The 26,186-nt window shown below is 48.8% G+C and overlaps 11 protein-coding genes across 12 annotated transcripts in view; 5 read left to right on the top strand and 6 right to left on the bottom strand.

Annotated features, from left to right (window-relative positions):
- Positions 1 to 159: 159 nt before the first annotated feature.
- Positions 160 to 2,105, bottom strand: TERG_01754 (uncharacterized protein). The gene has a single exon (XM_003236984.2). It carries the CDS (start codon positions 1,390 to 1,392, stop codon positions 328 to 330), a length of 1,065 nt encoding a protein of 354 aa, XP_003237032.1. The 5' UTR covers positions 1,393 to 2,105; the 3' UTR covers positions 160 to 327.
- Positions 2,106 to 3,224: 1,119 nt separating this feature from the next.
- On the top strand, positions 3,225 to 3,908 carry TERG_01753 (uncharacterized protein; the record flags this gene model as incomplete). Its single annotated transcript, XM_003236983.1, has 4 exons — positions 3,225 to 3,337; positions 3,418 to 3,476; positions 3,531 to 3,640; positions 3,708 to 3,908. 4 exons carry the CDS (start codon positions 3,225 to 3,227, stop codon positions 3,906 to 3,908), a joined length of 483 nt encoding a protein of 160 aa, XP_003237031.1.
- Positions 3,909 to 4,486: 578 nt separating this feature from the next.
- TERG_01752 (actin cytoskeleton-regulatory complex protein PAN1) lies at positions 4,487 to 9,144 on the top strand (the record flags this gene model as incomplete). Its single annotated transcript, XM_047747801.1, has 5 exons — positions 4,487 to 4,994; positions 5,064 to 5,127; positions 5,190 to 7,220; positions 7,282 to 7,821; positions 7,878 to 9,144. The coding sequence occupies 5 exons, from the start codon at positions 4,487 to 4,489 to the stop codon at positions 9,142 to 9,144; spliced, it is 4,410 nt and encodes a 1,469-aa protein (XP_047603766.1).
- Positions 9,145 to 9,619: 475 nt separating this feature from the next.
- On the bottom strand, positions 9,620 to 13,155 carry TERG_01751 (uncharacterized protein; the record flags this gene model as incomplete). Its single annotated transcript, XM_003236981.2, has 2 exons — positions 12,387 to 13,155; positions 9,620 to 12,310 (listed from the first exon to the last, which is right to left on the bottom strand). The coding sequence occupies exons 1-2, from the start codon at positions 12,627 to 12,629 to the stop codon at positions 9,620 to 9,622; spliced, it is 2,934 nt and encodes a 977-aa protein (XP_003237029.1). The 5' UTR covers positions 12,630 to 13,155.
- A 198-nt stretch (positions 13,156 to 13,353) lies between these two features.
- TERG_01750 (uncharacterized protein) lies at positions 13,354 to 16,269 on the top strand (the record flags this gene model as incomplete). Of its 2 annotated transcripts, XM_003236980.1 has the most annotated exons (3): positions 13,354 to 13,451; positions 13,602 to 14,202; positions 14,284 to 16,269. In XM_003236980.1, 3 exons carry the CDS (start codon positions 13,354 to 13,356, stop codon positions 16,267 to 16,269), a joined length of 2,685 nt encoding a protein of 894 aa, XP_003237028.1. The 2 variants fall into 2 exon arrangements, with proteins under 2 accessions (XP_003237028.1, XP_047605496.1); XM_047749336.1 differs by lacking the exon at positions 13,354 to 13,451 and having other exon boundaries at positions 13,603 to 14,202.
- Positions 16,270 to 17,051: 782 nt separating this feature from the next.
- TERG_01749 (uncharacterized protein) lies at positions 17,052 to 18,669 on the bottom strand (the record flags this gene model as incomplete). Its single annotated transcript, XM_003236979.1, has 3 exons — positions 17,052 to 17,636; positions 17,701 to 18,168; positions 18,223 to 18,669. The coding sequence occupies 3 exons, from the start codon at positions 18,667 to 18,669 to the stop codon at positions 17,052 to 17,054; spliced, it is 1,500 nt and encodes a 499-aa protein (XP_003237027.1).
- A 2,746-nt stretch (positions 18,670 to 21,415) lies between these two features.
- On the top strand, positions 21,416 to 21,733 carry TERG_11753 (uncharacterized protein; the record flags this gene model as incomplete). Its single annotated transcript, XM_047750816.1, has 1 exon — positions 21,416 to 21,733. One exon carries the CDS (start codon positions 21,416 to 21,418, stop codon positions 21,731 to 21,733), a length of 318 nt encoding a protein of 105 aa, XP_047605495.1.
- Positions 21,734 to 21,956: 223 nt separating this feature from the next.
- On the bottom strand, positions 21,957 to 23,104 carry TERG_01748 (uncharacterized protein; the record flags this gene model as incomplete). The annotated part of the gene is made up of 4 exons (XM_003236977.2): positions 21,957 to 22,529; positions 22,588 to 22,780; positions 22,844 to 22,911; positions 22,976 to 23,104. The coding sequence occupies 4 exons, from the start codon at positions 23,102 to 23,104 to the stop codon at positions 21,957 to 21,959; spliced, it is 963 nt and encodes a 320-aa protein (XP_003237025.2).
- A 286-nt stretch (positions 23,105 to 23,390) lies between these two features.
- On the bottom strand, positions 23,391 to 23,729 carry TERG_11752 (uncharacterized protein; the record flags this gene model as incomplete). Its single annotated transcript, XM_047750815.1, has 1 exon — positions 23,391 to 23,729. One exon carries the CDS (start codon positions 23,727 to 23,729, stop codon positions 23,391 to 23,393), a length of 339 nt encoding a protein of 112 aa, XP_047605494.1.
- A 511-nt stretch (positions 23,730 to 24,240) lies between these two features.
- TERG_01747 (uncharacterized protein) lies at positions 24,241 to 24,981 on the top strand (the record flags this gene model as incomplete). The annotated part of the gene is made up of 1 exon (XM_003236976.1): positions 24,241 to 24,981. The coding sequence occupies one exon, from the start codon at positions 24,241 to 24,243 to the stop codon at positions 24,979 to 24,981; it is 741 nt and encodes a 246-aa protein (XP_003237024.1).
- Positions 24,982 to 25,760: 779 nt separating this feature from the next.
- The window catches only part of TERG_11751 (uncharacterized protein), a gene marked incomplete at both ends in the record, with an annotated part of 1,971 nt that continues 1,545 nt past the window's right edge, over positions 25,761 to 26,186 (bottom strand). The window contains 3 exons of the mRNA XM_003236974.2: positions 25,761 to 25,832; positions 25,940 to 26,136; positions 26,182 to 26,186. Of these exons, the coding sequence (XP_003237022.2) occupies positions 25,761 to 25,832; positions 25,940 to 26,136; positions 26,182 to 26,186 (274 nt within the window). The remainder of the gene's footprint in view (positions 25,833 to 25,939; positions 26,137 to 26,181) is intronic.

The raw sequence follows: 26,186 nt of genomic DNA, 5'->3' as shown, positions 1-26,186 counted from the left end.
AAGTATGAGAATATGAGCTAGTTTTTTCGAAACTGGATCTGGTGTGTCCTTTTTCCATCCTTTTCCTCCCTGGCGTATATCAAATTCTTGCTCTACTCTTTTCGTTTTATTGATTTTTATCGTACTCAGGGAGTTTCAGCGGATATCTCGTTTCCTTTTCTTTCTTAAGTATATTTACCTGTCCTTTTTCTTTAAGTAATATTGTAAAGTAGCTGTTTTATATAAAAAAGGTTATATACTCTGACTGACCATGCATGGGAAAATAGCATAACCCATCGAGAGAGAGAGAGCGTGATAAGAAGCATAGCAATTACCAATCCCAACCGGTCAGACATCTAGTTTAAGCACTTTCCTGGCCTCATCTCGGGTCTGACGCACTATCTCCTCCGCCGTCATCACCGCCTTGACCAACCCTATCCCCGTCCCAGCATACGAGGTCATCCTGCCCTTAACCCCCCATCCTGCATCTCCCTTGGTCTTCTCGACTTCATACAGCCGCCTATTCTCCTCGTCAGGCATGCCCGCCTGCTCATCCACGTAGCTCTGATTCACCATCCCGCGTCCATCGTACTCCTCCGGCCAGTCCAAGTAGCCCCTGAGCCGATCATATATGGTTGTGCGAACAGTTGTCTGGCCCCCGTCCTTTGCCCGGATCAATTCATCCTGATACCCCTTCATGATATCCGTCTGCTTACAGGCCAGGAACCGCGTGCCCATCGCCACACCATCGGCACCCAGACACAATGCAGCAGCCACGCCGCGACCATCCGCAATGCCACCTGCTCCAACCAGGGGAATAGAAATGTTATTCTCGGCCAACGCATCATGGACCTCGGGCAGAAGCGTAATTATGCCTGCTCCCTTCTTCAGGCCGTGACCACCTGCATCCGAGCCCTGCAGAACAAGCACGTCCGGCCGATGCGCGTCAGAAACGTCCATTATGCTCAATGCGTCTGCTACAGATCCAACTTGTACCCAGACCTTGGTGAGTCCGTTCGTCTCAGTGTGGACGCGAGCAATCCACTCCCCGTAGAGAGCTGTCATGGTCTCTCGTGCAGCGCCGAATAGCCAAATAGCTGCTGGAACATGCTTTTTGATAGAGGGCAGTGCGTCTTCGAGTTTGACGCCCCAGTTTAAAAAGCCGACTCCAACAGGTAGGATTGCAGCGTTGGTTGTTTGTAGGCTGGTTTGGGCGTGTGTTGTTTGCAGGTGGTGGGCGGCCAGGGAGAGCTGGGCGTCAAGTTTGTCGATGTTGTTGCCGAGTCCGATGAAGCCGATTCCGCCTGCGGCTGAGACGGCCGCGGCCAGCTCGCCTGTTGCGACGGGGAGCATGGGAGGACATATTATAAGTGGTTCCTGGATCCAGGGGTACTCTTTCTTTAGACTGGGCATGTTGGTAGTATGGGTATATGATACTATATGATACTGGCAGTAGGGGAGTGGTAATTGATATTGGTGTCTGGTTAGCTGGTATGTGTGGAGGCTATCTGCTGGTATATATGCAATTCGTCTTCCGGGTATCCGAACTGTAATAAGTATGTTTGAACAGCTGAAATCGGCCTGGTAGAGTGTAGCTGACGGAATCAAGGCGACGTCGAGGCGATTGATAATACAGCCGGCGACCTTCCGAGCTGCCTCCTGGGTCCCACAGGGCGTTTGGCTGGCTGTCTCGGCCGGTGAGCTGCCGTCTGAGCCTCGCGGAGTCAAACACTGCGTCTTCCTGTGTTTCTATACATATGATGGCTGGATGTTGAGTGTGGTATCAGGTGGTGATGCTGATGGTCGTGTTGGTAAATGTCGAGAATGTGACGTAGTTAGGCGGTTGGAGGCCATCATTCACGGTCTACGCATAACGCATATACGAGACGGCTAGGCGAGTCCGGGGCCAGCCCAAGCATCACATATATATCTCTCTAACAGGCTATTTTGTGTCTTTATCCCTGAGAGTCTTCAGTCTGTCCATGCATGTATTTTAGTGAATATCTACTTGCTAGTGGTTGTTACTGCCATTCACTACAAAAGACAGTCCCACCACTGTTCTCCTACACTCTTACCAACATATATCCAGTCACTTACTTCATTATTAACATCTTCTTAATGTCTTAATATAATAATAATAATAATAATAATATCATCATCTTCTACTGCTTTTTATCTTCTTCTCTTCTGCGACTCTGAGTCTTCACGTGACTTCATGCTGACTCAGCTCTAAAAAGCGACTCCGACTTCATCTTTGAATCTTTAGGATATTTGAATCTTCAACTATCGCAACTCTTATATTTATACCAAAGCCGCGATCTAAAAGGCCAGGAAAAGGTCCTGTATGCAGAGTGAAGAAGTGCATACCCCCTAGTTATAGCCTGCACTTAGCCCTACTGAGAGTGAAAAGAAAAAAGAGAGTAAAAAGAAAAACCCACGCCGAGCCTCTACCAGCGGAGTTTTCTCTTACTATATATACATCAAATTTGATATCCTCTTCACACACAAATAATACCCCCTTATTCCTACATCTCCTCTCTCTCCTATCATCTTATCCTTTCCCTCGAAACATTTACTTCTTGCTCGTTTTCACGCCTCCTATCCATCATCCTACGCTCCCGAGGGCTCCTTGCTGCTTGGATAAGCCAGGTTCCTCTCTGTACATCGATCGAGCCCCTTTTCGACGTCGACTTCAGCCTCTCGTCCTCAGGTGGAAGGGCAGTCTGCAGAGACTTCCTGGGCCGGTGTTTTTGATACTTCCTCTTTTTCTCAGATATTGATACATCTTCAACCTCAGCAAGATGAATGCTCCAGACAGGTAAGAATAGTTGACTGCTTTGCTGCTTTGCTGCTAGTTTTGTGGCCAAATATGAGTCTTTTCAAGTCCAATCTATGGTATATCTATCGCCAGATATATCTCCTCCCCAAAGCCCCCTATCCTCAGTATCCTATAAAGTGAGCCTGTTGTAGCTATCAACCATGCTAGAACTGTCTTTACCATGCTCATCTTTATGCAGTTTCTTGTGTATTCTGATGCTACCAATTTGATATCAAACACTATTTCTTAGCGTGTTTTTTTGTCCTTTTCACACACACATTTGATAATTGATATTTTGATTATCTTTCCTTCCTCCTTTTTTCTTCCTTCCTTCCTTTCCTTTTCACCCTCAACAACTCACACTTCCTGCACCTTTCTGTGATATTTTCGCTTCCGACTTTGAAAAACACTGCTTGCATCTATCAAAATGGTCGACGACGAGCGTAAGCGTGATCGCTCCTTTTTCGACTCTTCCTGCGCGAGTTACCGCCAGAACCCATGTCGTACCCAAGTCCGACCTCATAGGGACTTAATCTCGAGGTTCGACCTCGCTTCTGTTTTTCTACATTCATATTTGTTTGCAGCTGCCTTGACGAATCTATGCTAACTTCATACTACAGATTCGAGTCCTTCGTCTTGGGGCCTGGTGAGAAGAAGGTTGAAGTCGAGGTTGATACTCGTGAGTGATACTGACTCTATTCTGATCATCAACTGCCATCTAACAATGCTCTAGGTGTTCCCTCTACTGCCATCTTTACTTTCAACAAGGAGGACCACACCTTGGGCAACCTGATCCGCTCTCGTCTGCTCCAGAACCAGCACGTCCTCTTCTCTGGATATCGCGTAAGCAACACCCAAAATCTCCTACTATATGTAACTATTTGACTATTATACTAACCTACGTCTGTAGATCCCCCACCCGCTGGTTCACAAGGTGCTCCTTCGCGTCCAGACCGATGGTCAGATCACCCCCAAGGAAGCAGTTCTTGCTGCCTGCCACGACCTAGTCAAGGATCTCGGCATCTTCAGCCGTGAGTTCACCAAGGAGTATGAGCTGCGCAAGATGGTCGGCGCCGGCACCCAGCAGAACGATGCTCCAAACGGTGTCTAAGCTTGTTGCGCCCTCGAGTCTCAACAAAACCAATGAAAACGACAAAACGACGAAAAAAAAAAATAAAATAAAAAATAAATAAATAAATAAATAATAATACTTTCATGATACATGTCACTGCTTGACTGCTTTACGGATGATGACAGCTTTAATTTTGGCGTCCTGGGAGGATTACTGGGTCCTGTTTTTACATTTGCCTGTTCTCTGCCTTGGTGTATACCTCGGTGTCTACCTCAGGTTTTAATATCATTCCGTCTACATCTTTAGTCTCCCTCTTCTTTTCTCTCCTTTTAATATCTTTTCGTCGTCTCCTTTTCGCCGTCGCTATGTAGATGCCCACGCCAAGACTTCTTCAGGCGGCGTCATGTTTTGCCGCTTTCGGACTCTCCATCGTCAACTTCGACGCTGCGACGACGACGAAAACATCCCAACTCCGACATCAAACAGCCATCTTCGCCTCTATAACCGCATTCCTTTTCTTTTGCACTTTTATTCGTGTCTTATCTTCCTCCTTTCTCGTTGGTATTGTTAATTCTTAGTCCCGGAACCCCATTTCATTGTCCTCGCGTGCTGGTGTGATGTACTCGTTTCCCACCGGCCAGCCGGGCCAGCAGCAGCAGTATGGCGGCCAGCAACAACAGCAGTATCCAGGCTTCCAGCAGCCTCAGCAGCAGCAGCAGCAACAGCCTGGGCCCTTCATGCCTCAACCTACCGGCTTTGGAATGCCTCAGCTCCAACCTCAGGCCACCGGGTTCCCCGGCGCCATGCAGCAGCCGCAGCAGCAGGCTCCCCCTTTCCAGTCCTCCCTCCAACCGCCGCAGATGACGGGCTATCCTACCCAGCAGAGCTCGAGTTTACAAGTTCCGCAGTCCACCAGCCAGGCTCCCCAGCCTACGGGCCATACATCATCGCAAATGGCGCAGTCGTTTCAAAATATCCCCGGACAGGCTCCCGCGGCCCCTGCGAGGAGTGCGCATGCCGGGTCAAAGATACCGCCGATGCGTTTGTCGTTTATAACGGTGCAGGACCAGGCCAAGTTTGAGCAGCTATTCAAGTCTGCTGTTGGAGATTCGCAGTCATTGGATGGTGAGTTAGTGCCGGGGAAGGGCTATACTTAGGTATCTATAGCAGTCCGAGATTGACGTTTTGGAATAGGCGAAACGGCGAGAGATTTACTTCTACGGTCGAAGTTACCTGGCAGTGAGCTGTCAAAAATATGGTACGCGGATTCTTTACATTCAATGGGCCTTCCAACGGTTTTTGGCTGACTGGGCTATATAGGGTACTCTCAGATACTACCAAGTCTGGCCGTCTTATGTTTCCCGAGTTTGCGCTGGCCATGTACCTGTGCAACCTCCGAATAACAGGCCGCGATCTACCCGCTACACTACCCGATCGTATCAAAAACGAAGTTTCAAGCATGGTCGACATCATCTCCTTTGCGGTGCCTGATGATCACCCGCCACAAGCTCCCCGATCAAACGCCCCCAATTTTGACCAGCCATTGATGCAGAATACCTCCGCTCCTCCTGCGCCGCAACAACCACAGCCCCAGCAACCTTCCAACTCACAGCTTCTCTCTCAATTAACTGCCCAGCCAACAGGTTTCTATAACCAAGCTACTGGCTTTCAACCACCCAGTGCTATGCAGCCCCAGCCAACAGGATTCCCAGGTGGTCTACGACCCCAGGTCACTGGCATGCCGCAAAACCCTCAAGCCACAGGATATTCAGGTCCCCGGCCACCAATGCCACCCATGCCAGCTTCATTCACCTCCGGACTAACCCCTGGTCAAACCGGCGGTGCTGCCCCATTAACCGCCCAACCGACAGGGATGCCTGGCCGGTGGGGATTTGTCAATGCACCAGCCACAGGGTTGCCCAATATTGAAGCACTCCAGCAGAGACTCATGCCACAAGCCGGAAGGGAAACCGGTACATTTACCACTGCCGGACTTTCTGGAAATGCTACCATTCCATGGGCTGTCACCAAGGACGAAAAGAAAATCTATGATGAGCTTTTCCGTGCCTGGGATGGTCTAGGAAAGGGTTTCATTGGTGGAGATGTTGCCATTGAGATTATGGGCCAGAGTGGATTGGAACGTCAACACCTGGAACAGATTTGGACCCTTTCCGATCCCAATAACAGAGGCCGTTTAAATAAGGATGAATTTGCCGTGGCCATGCATCTTATTTACAGGAAACTTAACGGCTATCCTATTCCAAACAGACTTCCTCCGGAGCTTGTGCCGCCTTCAACTAGGAATCTTAACGATTCCATTGGGGCCGTCAAGTCGATGCTTTCCCAGGATGCAGAGGCTAGGAAATCCTCTGGTGCGTTCTTGCAGCCCCAGAAGACTGGTGTTAGCTACTTAAAGACTCACTCCTTTAATTCTGGGTCTGGTGGTGCTGGCTATCCAAGGAAAGACGCTACTGTCTTCAAGAACAACGATGATGCCGTTGGATACAAGTCAAGTGCTCGTCGTCGCATTGGTGCCGGCCGGACTCCCTCGCCGGCTACTTCTGTACAGTCAGAGAAATCTGACGATGACTTGTCCGTCGAGCAACTGAAGAAGAAAATCCGAGAAACCAAGATCATGCTTGATGCTACGGATTTCAAAGACGAGAGCCATGCCGAGGAAGAGCAAGCTATGGATCGCAGGGACAAGAGGGAGGCAGAGTCTCTCATGGACAGAATTCGCCGAGTTCAAGATGACATCGATACCGATCCAAAAGCTTCGCTTAGAAATCTGGATTCCAGTGCTGAGCGTCGTAGCATGCGCCGCCAGCTGCAGGCTTATCAGGACCAACTTCCCGAACTGGCCTCCAATGTACGCAAGACGGAACGAGCTATTGCGGACTGCAGGCTTGAACTTTTCAGGCTGAAGGATGCCAAAGAACACCCAGGAAGTGCATTGGAAATCATCGGTACTGGTCCAGGCGGTGCGATCACCGAGAGTGATCGTATCAAGGCCCGTGCTCGTGCAAGGATGCAAGCCAGAGCTGCTGAGCTGGCTGGTCGACCTGCCCCTGCTGCTGCAGATGAAGGTGCTGCAGCTCGCAGATTGGAAGAGGAAAGAAGCAAGATTAACTCTGAACGTGAGCGTAACGATGCCATGACTAGGGATGTGGAGGAGAGCGTCAAGGAGTTCTCTGCTAGTCTTGAGGATAGTCTTAAGGGTGACAATGAGAATTCTACTCGTGAACATGAGCGACGGCGTTGGGAGGAAGCCCTCGGGGTTGAAGATCAGATCAGAGACCTCATCTATGACCTTCAGCGTAATCGTAAGACGGCGAAGATCAGAAAAGAAGAGTTAGTAAGCCCCTTACTTTACAGCATGCATTATTCTTCGACTAACAAATATCATCTACAGGGAGAGGGAGAAAGCGAGCCGTGAAGCTTCTAGTGCAAACCAATATGGAAGCCAGGCTGAGATTCAATCCAGACCAAGTCCTGAACCTCGTTCTTCATCTCAGTCGCCATCTCTTGCCGGAACGACGCACGAGCAAAGAGTGGCTGCTGCCAGGGAGCGAGCTCAGCGCCGTATTGCTGAACGGATGGCTGCAGCTGGTCTCAAGCCAGCTGATGCTGGAGAATCTTTCATGGAACGGCAAGAACGTGAGAAGCGAGAAAGGGAAGAAAGACGCCTACGCGCCGAGGAAGAGGATGCTAAGCGCGAGCAAGAGAGACAACGGAGGCTGGAGAGTGAGCAGGCCCCTGCTCCTCCACCAAAGGCCGGACCAAAGAAAGCTCCACCACCTCCTCCATCTCGCAAAGCCAGATCGGATTCTGCTGAGCAGATTGAGACGAAGAAGGCCGAGGAGGAAGCCCTTGCTATCAGAGCTAAGGAAGAGCAGGAAGCCGCTCTTAGACAGGAACAACAGGCTCAGGAAGCTGAGACGGAACAACTAGAGTAAGTCAATTGGCTAAGAATCTGTGCTAGCTTAGCAGTTCTAACCCATGATTTAGGGACGAGACTAGGAAACAAGAGGAAGAACTTGCTCGTGAAAAAGAAGCTGCTCAGGCTCGACTCAAGGCTTTGGAAGAGCAGGTCCGCCAAGGCAAGATCAAGAAACAGGAGCAGAAACGCCGCAAGCAGCAGGCAGAACAAGAAGCCAGGGAGAAAGAGGCTAAGCTTGCAGCTCAGAGAGCTGAGTTGGAAGCTGCACAAGAACGCGAGCGTGAATTGCAACGACAGCTTGAGAGCCTTGGAGATGAGGAATCCTCTTCAGACGATGAAGGTCCTGGGTTCGTTACCCCTGAGGATAACACGCCCACCCAAAGCCAAGTCCTAGAGGAGCCAAAGGCTGCGATCCCTCCGCCTGACTTACCAGCACCAGTACCACGACCACCACCAGCACCTCACATCCCCGAAATCATAACAGAGGAAGATGGCACGCAGGTGTTCCGTCCTCAATCCCCTGAGCCTATTATCCATCCAGTCATGAGCAAACCCTTCGTTCCTGAAACTGAGTCAAGGAACCCTTACTTCCGTCAACTCAGCCAGTCGTCCTCTGAGCCCGCAGCTGCAGAGACACCAGCACCGGCACCAGCACCGGCACCACCGGCACCAGAAACCCAGTCAACCAACCCATTCCACCGCCTTGCTCAAGACAACGCCAAATCCGCCTTCTCGGTGGGAACCGCGGCCCTTCCCGGTCCACTCGAGCGTAAGTCTCGAGCTCGTCCTGAAGAAGATGATGATTGGTCCGTCGCTGAGTCTGAGAACTCATCTGACAACGACGACCGTGCTGCCGGCGGCAGCGCTAAGCAACTAGCCAGCATTCTCTTCGGAACCATGGCTCCTCCACGCCCTCTAAGCGCCATGGATGAGCCTCAAGATTCGAAGGCTGCTACTCCACAACCAACCCATAGCCCAATTGCTCCTCCCCCGGCACCCCCAATGCCCGCTTCCCCTATCCCAACCGATCAGAAAGACGAAGAACCATTCCAAGAAGCACAAGAAGCTCCCTCCATGCCTCCTCCCGCACCTCCGCTCCCTGATATGACTGCCCCATCTGCTCCTCCGCCCCCTCCACCACCTCCTCCAGGCGGTGCTCCACCCCCACCGCCTCCTCCACCGCCTCCTCCAGGCCCTGCTCCTGGTGGCGGAGCTGGTGGCCCTATGGGCATGGGACGAGGTGCATTGCTAGGAGACATCCAAGCAGGAAAGACTTTGAAGAAAGTCGTCACTAAGGACCGAAGCACGGCAATGTCAGCTGGCCGTGTGTTGTGAGGTGGTGTTTGTAAGCCAGCGAAACTTATGATTGGGTATTTGAGATATCCTTTCATAGCTTCGCTGTGAATGTACTTCTTGTTTTCATTATGGTCGTCTCTCGCTATTGCCTGCTTCTTTCAATATATTTTGTTTGGAAAGAGAAATAAACTTGTTCAGTAGTTCAATGATTCTGGTCCAGCTACTTTGGCGTAGACACAATTGGTGAAAATTATGGCGAGCGTTGCTTCTTGCCCTGTTTTATTTGGCATAATATTGATTGAAAAATGGTATATGTCTGGCCAAGGAGCGAGGATCCGAGTGCTTATATCCCTCTATTGTTGTGCAACAGTTTCTAGTATGACAGGGGGAAATGTTGGGAATATTGAATGATGTATATGCCAGAGTATAGAGATAATAAAGATGAAAAGTAATATCATGAATAAGAATAGGAATGAAGATGCTATATGGTTAAGAAAACGCCATAAGCCGTGACTCATACAGACACCAATTCAAGAACAACGTTAATGACGGTACTTATAAACCATAGGGAGACAAGTCCGAAGCCTACATTCCTGTCCATCCGCCACTTATTCAACGGCACCAGGATAAGTAGTCCAAGCAAGGTTAGCATTAATGTTGCAGCGCTGATAATAAGAGTTTTAGACACTTCAATCGGGTACGGCTGAAGAGCAGCCGACACTGCAGGGGTAATGCTAGCCGACTGCATGTTTTGAATCGGTTGCAAAGTCATATATAAACCTCCGACACCAATGCCAATCAGAATATTGAGCATTGGGCCGCCAAAACAGGCGCTTAGTGCCATCACTGGATATCCTAGACGTGCTATAGTAACGTCGGCAACGAGATCGCCGAGTGAGTTACCAACCGCGAATATTGTAAGGCCGAGTAGAGAGTCACTGATGTTCAGAACGACACCGAAGAGTTTAAGAAGGGCAACTACTTCGGTGGCTAGGGTTGAAACCCATGCTATGGCGACGGTGAACCCAAGGAAGGCAACGAATGGCCGAAGTGGCTTGGGAAGCTGGTTGCGTGAGCCTTTAGAGGCGAGGAGAAGTATTATCGCGAAGCCTGACGAAAGGAGTAGGGAGAGGAGAATCGGCAAAATCAGTGTGTGAGGGTCATGCTCTGGACGAAGACTATTCCATAAAGTTGCCGTGATAAACAATGGCGCGGTGTATAGTTGAAGTAGCAAAAGCCATCTGTTCCATTGCTTGACGAGAGACTCCTCTTTGCCAAAGACCTCGCATGGCGGGTGGACTGGTAGCTCGGAATCTTGTCGAAGGCGATTGAGAGAGGGTCGAGCAAGCTCTTGCGGGTTGGCTTCAGCAGTCTCGTCGTCTCGATAGCTGGGAACAGTGATCCTTGGTACTCGGTGTTCAACAATGACTGCTGCTCCTTGATCAGGGATAGTAATAGCCTCAGGTTCGGAGCTGTCTGTTTCCACAACAGGTAGAGTCACAGTGAGAACGAAAACGCTAGGTGCTGCTGCGATACCTAGAAGTTTGTCCCATAAAGATTTTTCTCCCCAGTTGTATAGAGTCGGAAACAGAGCCGATATAATGACCTGTGGAATGGGCAATGAGTGTGGCCACCATCTTGGACCAGATACCTCAATGTCTGTTCCTGCAGACTGTGCACGGGTATATTCTGAGCCTAGCGATTGAGCCGATCTTTGAAATCGAAGGCTTGAGGGGCCATGGGGAGTGTAGCCAGTTTCATCAGTGTACGGTGGGAACGGCGTAATTGACGACCCGGGACTAGTTGGGGTAGAACATCTTCCATGAGCTGGGGGCGTAGTTTGGGGGGAAATTGAGGACTGAATAGAGGGGGAAGGACCTCCGGATGCGTAATTTGGTTGCTGGAAGACAGTTCGTGGGGGAGCTAATCGGCTTGGGGATCTGGACCGATCGACGGATGGGGCAGGACTTTGAGATCGAGAAGGATAGCCAGATGAAGTAGGAGATGCGCAAAGTAGATTTGCTTGTTGCTCAAGATGAGCTCCCGGGGGGTGGTCTAGGCTATGGGAGAGTATCCGTGGCTGAACGGACGGTGACAGTCCATGTTGTCCAAACCTGTCGTTATCATGATAAGAATAAAATTCAGGACGCTGAGTTGTTGAGGCTCTTGGACGAGCCGCTGTTGGATTAGCAGGAGAAAAAGGGTCGTCAGAGTAGCTTCGCAAATGGATTCTTCCGGACTGGAGGCTGCGCGATTTCTCTAGAGAGGAGAGGACTGATCTGAACTCGAGAGCACCAACCAAACTGGGTCGGATACCACCACTAGAAAGCATTCTTTGGCTTGCCTGTGGTCGATTGACTCGCATGTTCTCATGCAGTTCTGCCAGTTGCTGTCTATCACGCTCCTCTTCTTCGCCTTCATCTTCAATTCTCAACGTTGGGATATCTGCCCGTTCCAGCGATCCAAAGTCATCATTGGTAGCACCTAGCAGAGGACGATTCTCACCACCGGCGATAGGGTCATCATTCTCTGGCACCTCATTGATCTCCAGCTCCTGGTTCTGGGGTATATGGAAATGGGCTCGGGCTGCAATATCACGTTCTAGTCTCTGTCTCTGCCGGCCCATGTACCAATGCCAGGTCACGACAATGATGACATAGAATATATAAAATCCGATCATCGACGCGCATTCCCAGGCATGTAGCTTGCCGTCAGCGACGAATCCCATGGTAAAGCCAGCGGCTACCGCAAAAAACAGAATATCACGGACAAAGCTTCGCCGGGCAACTCTGAAGGGCCGAGTAAGTGCCATAGAACCGGCAACCACGGCAGTGATAAACCCAGCAGCACCAATGAGTTCTCCGATGGCCAGGCTGCCACTATTAGAGCTCATAGCTGCAAATGTGGAGAACACATCTGGACTCCCATTCCCAAAGGCGAGGAAAGTCACGCCAGTCAAGCTCTCGCTCATTCCAAAGATATTGGCGATAGTGCTCAGGTTGACGCATAGGAAGTCGCTGGCGGCAATTCCAACTGTGCTGAACAGCATCGCAAGCCATGCTGCGAGCAAGAAGAAACCGACCGGCTTCGCACCACTAAGCCAGCAGTAATAAAACTCCAGGTAAGGGATGAGGCCAATATTCTCATCCTCGCAGTTATCACGAATGAAGGCGCACTGGTGTTTTGCTCGGTGAACCAGCCGGCACTATAGAACGGGTTCAAGTTCCCGTCAGCTACAGAACCCAGTATCGAAATTGGTGTGGTGACACCTCGAAACGTACCTCTTTTCCATTATCTTGTATTGCCCAGCTCGCTGTGCCTGGCTCCAACGACCTTCTATGCTTCCTGACAGCCTCTCGCATGAGGAGGCCATCTTGGGCGCTTTTACCGCGGGAAACCAGAAGGCTTCCAAGGGTTACTGCAAGTACGGTCAATATCACAAGATAGAACCCACGGGCCGAGTACCGCTTCCTAGCACTCCGGGTACCGGAAAGGCTGGCGAAAAATGCGTTTGAAAGGCTCATCTTGAAGGTCGCATTCTGGGTAAGGAGACACGCGACTACATGTGCCTTTGGTTGACGGGCCGATAAGGAACTAGCAGTGATGTCCTCATATGCAAGAGACTTGAGGCGCAGGCCAACTCCCTTCCTTTATCTCCCTGACGTGTGACGGTTGCAGCGTTGTCATCCCCTGCTCCATCAGGGGGCCTTGGATAGTCTGCGGATGGCTAGAATCCCTGCTCGCTGCCAACTCGACTGTTCGTTTGGTGACATTCAAGAGTCGTTTCGATTTTCGCGATGTTGCTTTTTCCGTCGTTTTGACTTTCTGATGTCATCAAGTTAAGCTGACGTAAGATAACACTCTTACTATTTATGGCATGTTTGCTCCGTATGCAATGCTTAATAATAAGCCTTCGGTATTACATTAATCCTTCCGTGATTACGTTATACAAAACTTAGTCATCGGATAAATAAATTTCCTATTTCCGTCTTACTTAATCAAGAAATGCGCGACTAGTCGCTCCCGCACGCCGTATGTTTATTATGGCTCTTTTTTGACGACCGCAAAAGCAAAAGCGCGTTGATAAGACGAAACAGCAACAGCGAATAATAACTACCAGGCGACTTTCTACAGCATCGTTAGATGAGTATTTGTCCTGTCACGATGACTATCTATCTTTTCTAGTATATATCTGTTTTTGACCTCTGATCCCATACCGCGCCCTCCAAAAGAACCGTGAACTCCACCATGCCTCGAGTCGCAAACCCCCCGGTAAAAAGCCGTCATGGCCGCGGCAGCTCGAAGCCGGCGAGCAATACCACGCCGCACAAGAACACGCCTAGAAAGTATGTCCTCCGCCTGTTTTTCCTTGCGCTGCTTGTGATGGTGGAGAATCCCGCATAAGTCGTTAAAGCGGGGGAAAGCACTACCACGAAGAAGAGTGATCCGAGTGCTAACCGCTGCGGTCTGCGCATTGCGGCCTTGATATCACATAGAATGCCTCTTAATGACGATGCTGGAGAAAAAGTTGCACGATTGCACTCTCGCCAGGCACAATACGACCTCCAGATGGACCAGATCAAAGCGGCAGTTAAGACGCCGATGCCACCGCGCCGATTCAATACCTACGATGGAGTATCCGACAGCCCACACACACCCCGTGGATCAGTCAGAAGGAGGGAGAGTGACGTCGATGGCCTTGGCCGGGCAGTGACGCCGATGAAACGTGTTCCGATATTAGCCAACTTTGAAGAATGGATGAAAATGGCAACGGATAATAAAATCAATGCCGCCAACTCCTGGAATTTTGCCCTTATTGACTATTTTCATGATATGTCACTGCTAAAGGAGGGTGACGGTGTGAATTTCCAAAAAGCAAGTTGTACACTGGACGGCTGTGTTAAGATTTATACTAGCAGAGTGGACAGCGTTGCAACAGAGACAGGGAAGCTACTCAGTGGATTGGCAGACAGTGGGAATAAGAAAAAACAGGGCCAGGGCGAAAGAGAGGATGGAGCTGAGAATGGGGACGAAGAAGATGAGGAAGAAGAGGGTGAAGAGGGTGAGGATGGAACTAGGAGAAAGACCCGAAAAAAGGTAAGCCATTCGAAGTTGATACGTCCCCCATCCCAATACCCTGCCTAAAGAGTCATTACTTACTTACCTTCTTATTTCTAGGCTCGATCTCATGAATCCACACTAGCACCATCTTTTGCTTCCCTGCAGCTTAAGAAGTTTGAGCTGGAATTCTCCGTGGACCCCCTATTTAAAAAAGCTTCTGCGGATTTCGATGAAGGCGGTGCAAAAGGACTTCTTTTAAACCATCTCTCAATTGATAGCCAGGGAAGAATCGTCTTTGACAGTAGCGATGATGCTAATGCCAATACCACGGCTGATTCGGAGACTCAAAATAAAAGGAATGAAGAAGCCCAGGGAGACGGACAAGAGGACAGTTCCAAGTCCCCATCTCCCCGACCTACAACCTCTGACTCCAGCGACGACTATTTGGATGTTGATATCCGTGGCTTAGCTGAGAGGTTCTTCCCTAACCTTGATATATTATCCGACCATGATATCTGCCCCTCGTTAAAAGATTTTGATTTAGGCGACCCAAGCGGATCACTCGAAATCCCATTCTTACGAGCTCCTGAGGACTGGAGGCATGACAAGCAACAGTCAGAGCAGCCAGGTCTTGGTGATGCTTCCGGTATCGTGTTAGATGATGATATTGCTATCGGCTTTGATGACGATGATGATGCAACAATCACAGGGTTTGATCTTGGAGGTGAAGCCGAGTTCGGCCAAGGTGGTGAGGCATGGGCGCGAGACGCTGCCTTGGAACCAATGCTAAAAGTGCATCGCATCAGCAATATCGGAGTTGGCGATAATAACGACACAACTATTGGTTTTGATAACGATACTACTGAGAACGACCCCTTCGCTTTATCCCTTTCACATGGTAATAGAGCACACGACCATGACAATATCCTAAGCTATTTCGACAATGCTCTACGCAAAGACTGGGCTGGTCCTGAGCATTGGAAGATTCGACGGATGAAAGATATTACCGCCACAGCTACTGCCCCCAGACAGCGCAAAGAAAAGGAGCCCTTTGAGATAAACTTCGCTGCTGATCTAGAACCTGCAATTGCCGAAATGATATACGCTACTTCAGGCTCTAACTCCGCTATTTCACTACCAAAGTCTCAGTGGAAAACTAAGGGGCGGAATTTATTGCCGGATGATAAACACTTCAATTCTAAGGAGCTGCTTCGTCTTTTCTTGAAGCCCAAGGCCAAGATGGGACTGCGTGGATTGAAGAGCAGCAATCGCTCCCGTCAACACGATGCATCCGGTCCTAATAACGGTGAAATGGATGAAGCCTTCTGGGCATCACAAAAGCAAAGCATGGACCAGACAGCGAACGATGAGAATGCTGCTCAAGGGACATACGATGCTAACTTCTTTGCCGATGATGACGGTCTTGCGTTCCCACACGGCCTGCCAATGGGTGATGATGACGAGGACGATAACATACCTTTTGCAGACGCTCGAGAGGCATTCTCTCCTCCATTAGACTCGGATGCACAACCTTCAACTGCGTCTGGTGGTATGACTGGTCTTAACGCGCTGCTGAACAGCGTTGCTACTCCGGGTGGAGCTCTTTCAGGAGGATATGGCTCCCAGCTTGTCACACAAGGTGGCCGAAGGGTCCGTCCAGAATACGTCAATTATGCTCGAGTAGCGAAAAAGGTAGATGTACGTCGTTTGAAGGAAGTGATGTGGAAAGGTATGGGTGAGCGTCTGGTGGCTTCAATGTCTTTCAATTCGGCCTCTCCATCAGCGGCAGTCACATCGACATCTGCCCCCGCTGATCCAGCTCCAGAACCGGCTGCTGGGGAAACCCCACCAAACGAGGAATCGGAAGATCTCAAGAACAGCCTTCGTTTTACTGATGTCATGAATGGCTTGAAGGAGTCTTATCCTGAACAAGCAATGCGCGATATCAGCACTTCCTATGGTTTCATTTGCCTTCTACATTTAGCCAACGAGCAGGGCCTTGTACTGAAGAATAGAGGCAGTATGGATGATGACTGGGAGGGTAGGCTTGAAGAGATATATGTGACAAAAGACGTCGGTGCCGTTATAGAAGGGGATGCATAGTATGGGCAGAATGAGCGTATGAAATTCAATTTACTTCTTGCATATGTTTTCGGCCTACATGAAATGATTGTGTCTTTTCATCGGGAGTTTTGTTGCTATCAAGGGGCATCATGCAATGTTCTTATTTTACTTAGCGTGACATGCAAATTAGCAGAATGGCAATCTGATTGATGGCATTCATCAAAGGTCTATGGTACGATTCGACACTTGCTATCATTCTTGATGTCAAGCACTATTCTTTTTAGATAATGAGAAGGAGAATATATCAGGAGTCTGTGATCAAAATTTCTTCGACATAACTAAGGTAGACAGCTAAATAGATTTAACCACATGGACTTCAGCTGATAGTCAATACCAGGCCCAGATTCAAAGACAGTCAGCATAATCTTCGCAGAGTGTATACATAGGGCGTCATATATATCCACTCTTTCCCCCTTTCACTCCTTCACATGCCTCGTTATAGGACATGATCTACCCAAAAGGTAACAAAAATTATTCAACTCCAAATATCAGAAATAGGAGAAAAGAGAAACAAGATAGTAATAGATCGCACAGCCCTCGTTTTCTTGGAAGGGCCCAAGGGGTATTTCAAAGACACGGAAGATTTAGGTAGTTGGGAAATGGATGGCAAGCAAAAACAGACACAGATAATAATGAGTGTGGAGAGAGGATTAAAGGCTAGGAGTCATGCATAAATAGAAAGAAGAACAATGAAAGGGATAACAGATGATAAGTACAAGAACAGACGGTTTTCAGGCTGCTGCCTGTGATATATAGCTGGGTCACTTTGACGAGTTGCGGGCGTGAGAAGCGTTGTCTGACGAAACCGCTACGCCAATACTAGGAGTATTCGGCAGTGTCATTCCCTGAGGAGCAAAGCTAGGGCTTCTGTAGGGTTCGGGGATTGGTACGGCACCATATGATTGTTCCCCAGGAGCAACAGCAACATGGTGGTTGGCCCGTTCGGTACTGCCAGGCTCGAGAGCAGGACTTTGTGTCTCAGCCCGCGGTGCGTTGTGGATACTATTGGATGATCTAGAAGGAGGAGGCTGGAGTTGGAACGGCTTGTTAGTTGTGGTGTTGACTGAAGTGGCATATTGGGGCTGATAAAATTCGTTGGATTGTCCGTTCTCGGCAGCCGAATACGGGTTTTGTTTCATTGCTGGGCTTCGGGCAAACCCAGGGGTATTTGGGGCGGTTTGCACACGGAGATTGGCGAGATACAGATCAGATCTAGCCTTGTCACGGACGTTCATTGATTTGCGTAGCTTGCGCTTGGAGTAGAAGCGATAGAAGACAACAGCATAGATAGCAATCGTGATGGTATCAACGACGATTTCAATGATAATGCAAACAAGGGTCCAATCCTAAAATCAATGTTAATATATCGATTCAGTTGTGGTGGGTAGTGGGATGGCGGATATGGCATACCTGCATGCGGCAAACGAGAGCATAGTCGACCAATTCTTTGAACAAAGTGGCTCGTTGATTGTCCTTACAAGACCATCCCCAAAGGTCTTTACCATTACCGCTGTCCTTGCTGTTCTGTAGAAGACCAGCAGCTATAACCCACATTATGACGGTAAAGACGAAGAAGCCGCCGGCAAAAAGAGTGTAGTATACGTTTACTTTCTCTGCACGACGCTTCTTGCCACAGCAATTGTTCCAAAGCACGACCAGGGACAGGAACATGTTGATGGAGGTCAAAACCAGAATGAGGATTTGTGGCCAAGCGTTGGTATTTGGGTCCCAGGGTGTAAGTCCGTTTCTACTCTCTAGATGTCTGGTTGCGCGGAAAATAATGAACGACTGAGCAAGCAGTGCTAAGACAATCAAACTGCAGGACAAATTGACACCACGCAGCAAGATCTTTGAGAGGCGGACTCGTGTTTTAATTTTCTATGGAGCACATTAGGATATGTTCAATTAAGAGGTAGATAGGAGAGAACATACCAAATCCTTCGCGTTCTCTTCCTCTGCATCTTTTTCGTGAATCTCGAGAATCTGCTCCTCTCTAAAGGTTGGGCTCAGCGGGTTCGCATTTCCAAACCGACCAGGAGTGCCGGGCACTTTCATGGCACTCTTGAGCGGCGAGTTTGGTGCATTGGCTGAGGAACCGGGTGCATCTCTATCTGGCCGGTTATCAGACACGTAGCCAAACCCTACATCGGATACATTAGGCTGCTTGTTTGAGTCCAAAGAACCTGGTTTGGCTGGTGGGTCGGCAAAAGGAGACTCGGAAGGAGGGTCGCGGTTCGAGCTCTCCATTGTTGTCGACTGCGCAGCGAACCCAACCATTTGCTTGCGAGTTGGCTGTACTACGTCGACAGGAGTAACTGGATCTTGAGAGAACGAGTGTTCTGAACCCTCAGTATAGTCGTTAGGATGTAATCTAGACATCCCAGATATGTGTAAAGAAAGGCGAGGAAAGAGTGTCGGCCGCTTAACAGAAGAATTCCCTATTTAGCAGAAGCAGCCCCGAATCAGAGCTGACACTGGTGTGTCGTACAGGACGGACCTACGCATTCGCCATGTTAGGAAAACCAAAGACAAAGGAAGACATGACGGCCTGCATAGATCGACGTACGGAACAAATGTGAGCTTTTAAAAGGAGGTGTCAGCGTGTCCTGGTCGATGCAGTCTTTAGCAAAGATGAAAGAGATGGCGTGTAGGGGGGGTTGCTCTCAAGTAGGCACGAAACCAGTCGCAGCCGTAGGATCAGTGTAGTTAGGTGAGAGAGCAAGAAGCACACAAAAGAAAATCGTGAGGGAGAAAGAGAAGATGGAGGAGAAAAGCTGATGGGAGTGAGATATTGTATCCTTAGCGCCCATCGCAGCCAGGAACCCTGAGAGGGTGGGCAGCCTGGGCTATTTCAAGCAGCCAGTAGGCTCTCCACGTTAACCGCCCGCACTTGAGCAACGGGTATATTTATGCCAGGGAGTCTAGGCGTGAACCCAATCATTGTGGACCCCAGGCTTGAGAGATGCAGCCAACTGTGTCTGTATATGAAATGGAATACAATGTCGATCTGGGCATGGAAGGAAATCAAAGCCACCCTTGCTGATTTGCAGAATTGGCCAGGCATGACAAAGAGAAAACGGAAACGCAAGCTGTGATCGTGATGGCCCAGGGATCCCTTGACTGGGTGGTGCGAAGAAGAGCGAGGGGTGGTGAGGCCGTGGTCTGTCCAACAGTCGGTTACAACGAAGAATGCGTTTTGTTTGGTCCGTTGCGAGCGGTCCTGGGCGGCCACCTAGCGGTTACAGGGCCCATCCTGATTGAGAGACCGGGGAGGCGGTCGAATGACAAGCCAGAGTCGACTGCTGGGATGGATGGTGTGAATGCAGGGAGGATGCAGATGTTGCTGTAGTCGATGTGATGGGCCAGCAGCGCAGGTGATTTTCGCCGTGATGGATGCAAATTCCGTCACACGCTAATACCAGTGCGGCTAGACTGACGGGATCTACCCAGCCAATAAGCGTGTCATATTCTCCATTTAGGACCGCCCCGCTGGGCTTCTATTGGCTGAGATAATAAGCCTAATTTAGGGGCGCTAAAAATAGTGGAGCTCGATCCCACTTCTATAAATACATCTAAGATACTTTTATATACAGCTAAACTCTGCGTGAATGGAAGTATCTTGCAGGTACTACTCACCTTCAACCAAAGATATACGGGCAAGGCCCAATTGCAGGCATCGCGGGACACTCCGCCACTGCATTGCTGAAGAGGTCTTCATGCATCGTTTCCTCCCTGCATATCCATACATACATGCAACTTCTCTTCAAGGTTCTTGCTCGTAATCAATGAGTGAATTGAAATGTGATTGTCTGACTGCATCCTCATTCTCCAGAGTGTCGGGACTTGACCCCAAAATATAAAAGCAATCTGTTCAGTCTTCCTGTCAAGCCACGGACACGCACCAATTAATCAATACACAAGCTGACAAGGCATAGTCCTTCCGGGGTAATCAGAGCAAATCCCGCTGATCAAGTATGTTCACCCATCACTTTCGCTTGTATAACTCGAAGGGAGTCCCACTAAATATGGTTGATAAATGTTGGATGCTGTTTGCCAACCAACGCCTAAGAGTAATGCCAGTGATCTAAGGGCGAAAATTGCTGTCGGCCGCAATCAACCACTTCCTAGATTATTTTTGCCAGCACACGCGGGGAAACAAGTTCCAAACACCCGACTGTTTAAGTGATGATTAACTGCATGGCATGGTTACGGAGTGTCCGTTTTCGCCCCATTACTCAATTCAAACGGCTAAGCCCTGATGTAAGTCCAAACGCTGCGACCATTCCATCCTGCGCCTGCTTTAAGATGGTATAAGCGCAATATATTCAATGAGTAAATTCATGGGCACTTTATCTGTTGATCCCGTATCATGATATACTTGATGCGCCTTTAAGCCCTAAATAGCCCCTCAACATTGAAGCTACCTAACTTGCCTATGGTAAAAGGCCTTGGGTGATCGGCCCTGATCCAGAAGATTGTATGCAGCGGAGTGTTAGACAGTAATTGGATGGACGTTCCGTTTGTCCTCGAGTCCACTTCAAACACAAACACGTTCACTTCGTGTATCGTTGATCATTTGTGCATAGTCGACGGATGCGGGAGTGTTTGTATCGTATTGCGAAAATGTGGGGACTACGGTGATAATCGTTTGACTGTTTTTTCGTCTATATATATCTTGACAATAATCGGCAAGATCATTTTTCAACTCCGCGCATGTATACTGGCTGCTATTGCACATGACTTACCTATGCGCTGCCATTTTCACATTCACTGGTCTGCTCAGGGGTAAATGCCAGCATCCTTCATGTTGTGCTTGTTTCAACGTCTGATAACCCACAAAAAACGAGAGAGGCTAATTTGATAACGCGTCTACGGCCCCAAGCATAGGAAATTTATTGTTGTTTGCGAGTGCCTTAACTGACTAGCTATATTGACCAAATGCCTAGAGCGTGTATACAAAATCTGGCCGTTCGTCGCCTAGCATCTCGATGCCATGCTCATCAAGCCCTTCGACCCAAGCATTTCGCTCCCCTCGAATCCTCTTCCCATTCTCGATTCTCAGGAGAATATGCTGTAACACACTTCCACCGAAAAGGAAGACAATCAGGTATCCTAATACGGTGCCATGCCCAGGGAAGAAGTTTGGGGCGTCTTGATTCCTATAGATGTTGGAAGATATGACACCATTGAGGTTTCCCCAGCCAATAATGAAACCAAGACTGACACCACGCTTATATACTCCTATACATTAAATGTTAGGAGTAATATTATAGATACACCAAGACAAAAAAAGAAACTGACCTTCGGTATTGTTGCTGGCCCACGATATCGTATTTGGTATACATGGATAGATGCCCATTGCCCCGAGAAACGTCCCCGCATACCTTACCCCCGGGGACTTGGCTCCGAGAAGCATACTGAACCCAGCGATTCCAATGAGTGATACGCCGATATTGGATAAACCACGCATTTTTGTACGATCAGCGAATAGGCCGATTAGAATGGTCAAAAGACACCCTGCAGCATATGGAGGGACCGAGAGTAGTTGTGCCGTTGTTGATTTATACCCTAAATATATTAGCCAGGAGACGTACAAAATGTTAAATTTTTGAGGATATATACCCTAAGAAAAGGTCAGCGTATGTCGATACCACGACCGGGTAAGCTTATAGATAGAGGTGAAAACTCACTAGTTCCTTGATTATGGTAGGGAGAAAGAGCGAAAAAGCATAGAGTGGCCCAACACATCCAGCGTATATGAAAGCAGAAACGTAAGTTTTCCAGTCTTTTATACTAGCCCAGAAATACTCCATTTTGAAGTCTTCATGTCCAGCACTGGCTTGCTTGTCCTTTGCAAGGCGCAATAGGACTCGTTTCCGATCATCTTCGGATAGGAATGTTGCAGTGTCTGGGAAATCTTGCACCATCCAAAACGATGCTATAGCGATGACGATTGTAGCTAAGCCTTCCAGGATAAAGATCCAAGCCCAGCCTTCTTTGCCTCCAACGCCATTCATTTTTGCAATTGCAGCAGCAAGAAGACCACCAAATGAGCCGGCCACGGCCGCCGCAGAGAAAAAGATAGCCATTCGAATACCGAATTCGGTTCGTTTGTACCAGCAGGATAAAAAGTAGCCGACACCTGGGAAAAGTCCCGCTTCGGTGAATCCTAGGAACCATCTCGCGGCCATGAAGCCTGAAAAGTTCTTAGTAAGGCCCATAGTAGTCATACAGATACCCTAGGAGCAATAATGGTTAGTGCCAATTAAAGAAGAGACCCTCTAAGCTCAACCATACCCAGACAACCATGATAATTGGAATAAAAAGACTAGGTTTTAACTTTTTCAATAAGATGTTGGTCAATGGCTCAAAAATGGAATAAGAAACAAAGAATATGGTCAAAGCTGCCGCATATTGGCCATCTGAGAGACGAAGATCCTTCAAGAGGCCCTCGAGCTTTGCGTTTCCGACATTCGTTCGGTCTAGGAAGCTAAAGAGATATCAATAATAGGTGTCTGGAGTATGATCTGGCTTTTTTTTTTTTTTGACGAACCTGACAAGGTACAGCAACGAAAGCCAAGGGACTAATTTGAGGTCGAGCTTCCACAGAAGTGCTCTGTCCTGTTGACTTGTCTTAGCGATTAAGAAGCTATATATGTCATAACATAGACATCACACATCTTACCAGCTTCTGTCTTTCTTCAGGGCTCAAGTGAGCATATGGGTCTTCAAGCTCTATCTTTTGAGATATGGTCTTGACCTGGTCGTCTAGGTGCTCAGTGGAGCTTGGCTCCTCTATCTCATGTTTCTCCATGGTGGTTTCAAGTCCAACGGCACCAAACAGCGAAAAATCCAGGAACGAGGATTTCGGTGCGAGTGGTCCGGTATTTAGAGTCCTTCGCATCCACTAACCGGCCAATCCCCTGATCGCCTTCATCGTAGGAAGGATGAGGCGTGGGATGCGCACAGAACGCATTTAAGAGCTAGTGATCATAACAGGGGTCAGGTACCCAAACAGGCTTCTCCAGACTTTTCGGCCTTGAGCGGGTTCAAGCGCTGGTCCGGAGCGAGACCGGGCGACTGCTTACGAGGGCACGGATCTAGAAGCACTCCGTATTTCGGGAACGTTTAATTTGATCGGAAAAGGAAAGCGGGTAGTGTACATATCGTCTGCCAACTGCCGTGTTCCCATACAATTTGGGGTTGATGGACGGATGGACGGATGAACACATGACGTCTGCCACGATACCTGGGGTAAGATAATTCTGAGATGAATTCAGTGGGGATACCCCAGGAGCACATGTCCAAAGACTCGGTTTCTTCATCGTGGAGAAGCAGAGCCAGTAAAGGCGATTGGCATCCCGGGTGGAAGGACTCTGGTTTGGAGAATTCCTGATGGTCCACCTGGGGTTTGCCTCGTAGTGTCTACCTTCTCCCATGTACGTAAAAAAAAAACTTAGTCAGCATTTTAAGTTGAATAAGCAAATATGCTTAAAACCTTGATGTAACCACAAAGAACGCTAGGGCGTATTAGGATAGCTTGTCCCTTTTTCCCTGATGTTCGACATTTGAACCACGAGAAGCAGAAGAGAGAGAGAATGGGAAAGTGTTGTTGGATACAAAGCATACGGACCTCAGAAGTTTTTACTGAACAAGTCAATTGATTACTCTGGCTAGGGATGCCCCTTTCGCGCTCCCTTTTTCTGTCTAGATCTGGCTCTGCGGCAGCCCGTCACCTCCTTCGCCTGTCTAGCGGAAGTCAACCACCCCGCCTTGCAGTTGGCCAGGCAGCTGCATCATCTCCTTTCATTCGAGCATATTCTTCTGCCCCGCCTCCTCCTCCAAACCGCAACCGAAATAACTCAGAGATCAAGGTTCTCCCTATACTTGCTATCCTCGCAGTTGGAAGCGGCGTATACGCTTTCCTGATCAAGTCTCGCACGCCCAAGGATGTCAAACCTGGCAAGTGAGATGCCAAAGTCTGGCACTCCTGCTGAAACCGAGTTATTGGCCGAACTCACGCCACCTCTCACATCGACCAACACATCTCCTCGTTTCTCTACCGATGAAGTGACTGTTATCTTTGTTCTTGGAGGTCCGGGTAGTGGGAAAGGAACGCAATCTGCCAAACTCGTCAAGGACTATGGTTTTTCCCATCTCTCCGCAGGTGATTTGCTTAGGGCCGAGCAAGACCGTGAAGGAAGTCAGTACGGTGATTTGATTCGACATAACATTCGCGAAGGAATCATCGTGCCAATGGAAATCACGGTTACCCTCCTTTCCAACGCCATGGCTGCCATCCTCGAGGAGAAGAAAAAGAAAGACGAGAACAGCGGAGAACGGACCTCACGGTTTCTCATTGACGGATTCCCACGTAAAATGGATCAAGCTATATATTTCGAGGAAACAGTGTGTCCCTCGGCAGGAACTCTTTTCCTCTCCTGCCCGGAAGACGTCATGTTGGACCGTCTACTAAAGCGCGGAGAGACTAGCGGCCGTGACGATGATAATATCGAGTCCATCAAGAAGCGATTCCGTGTCTTTGAGGAGACTAGCATGCCTGTCGTCAACTATTACAAGAAGATGGGCAAGGTTATGAGTGTTTCTGCAGTTGGTACCGAGACTGAGGTTACTGCTCGCATTCACAGGGAGATAGAGAGTCGTGGCATCGTGCAGCCAAAGGGTAACTAATGCGAAAATGGAAAAGAAAACCAAAAAATTGTCATTTAGCAAAGCGGGTGGTGTGGACTTTCTCCCCTCCATTTTCATTCTAGATATAAATAATCCTTTTAATAGACATTTTCATAAAATCAAGCGACATGTACCTTCCATAAGATACACATATTGTTTACGTCAGACCAGTCGCAGAATTTACGAGGCAGTGTCAAACCCCTTCCAGGATGCCAGATGTCATCTCCCAAATCCCAGGAGATGGAAATGCCCATAGATGGCCCAACACCCATGCTACGTCCACCGTAAACCAATAAACCAAGATCCATAGGAATAGGTCTGATTGAAACCACCCATTTAAAGAAGAAACTCCGCAAGTATCCATATTTTGATTGGTATGATATGCGTTAAAAAAAAAAGGTCCTGGGTAACGAGGATCTGCATCAGATGGTTTCCGATTGAAGTTCTCTTCGCACGCCCGTGCCCATACACATCCAACGTCCACCCATCCCCATTTCATTCCACCTCCACTCGATCCAACCACCCCAGTCCATTCGTCCTGTAAGCTATGAAGTTTGGTTTGCGTGGGTGGCGCGCAATCCGATGTCGAAGTAAGGTAGATAAGGAATGTCGAATTGTGTGTTTTAGAAACCGAATAGAGCGAAGATGGTAGGAACGAGACACATCAGCTTTGTCGAGCCGTTTACCGGTACTATCGGAGAACATGAGTGTTTCGTTCAAGACTTTGCCGCGAGTGATTGATATGTCGTACCTTGATGAAACCGATATCTTTGGACTTCTCACGGAAGCATTGACGGCAGATCATGAGGCCGTACTTGCGGATGATACCAGCCTGATGAGCGCAGGCGCGGCTGCAGAAAAGGGTCCCCGTTAGCAATATATTCTATATCCAACCAACTGCCATCCAAACAGGTATCCTGGCGTTCGATATCGCGATGCATGGGTTATAGGAGCGTACCATTGACGGCTGCCCTTGCCGTAGTTTCGTGGGCGGCTGTAAAAGACGGATTCGTGGGTCATCTTGACGGTGAGTTGGTGATTCCGTGTAGTCGAAACGGCGTGAGTTCAAGGCGCTGCGATGGAGGTCTCTTTCTTCTGTGCGCTTTTTGGCAACGTCGAATTTTTGGCGATCCCGCAGAGCAGCGATTAGCGAGACTACACCTGAAACGGTTTAGTGTATCATGTGACATTAAATATTACGTAAA

The sequence above is a fragment of the Trichophyton rubrum genome (genome assembly GCF_000151425.1).
Source record: "Trichophyton rubrum CBS 118892 genomic scaffold supercont2.2, whole genome shotgun sequence".
Lineage (NCBI taxonomy): Eukaryota > Fungi > Ascomycota > Eurotiomycetes > Onygenales > Arthrodermataceae > Trichophyton > Trichophyton rubrum.
The sequence above is the reverse complement of the archived record's forward strand: the minus strand, read 5'-3'. Positions and strand labels throughout refer to the sequence as shown.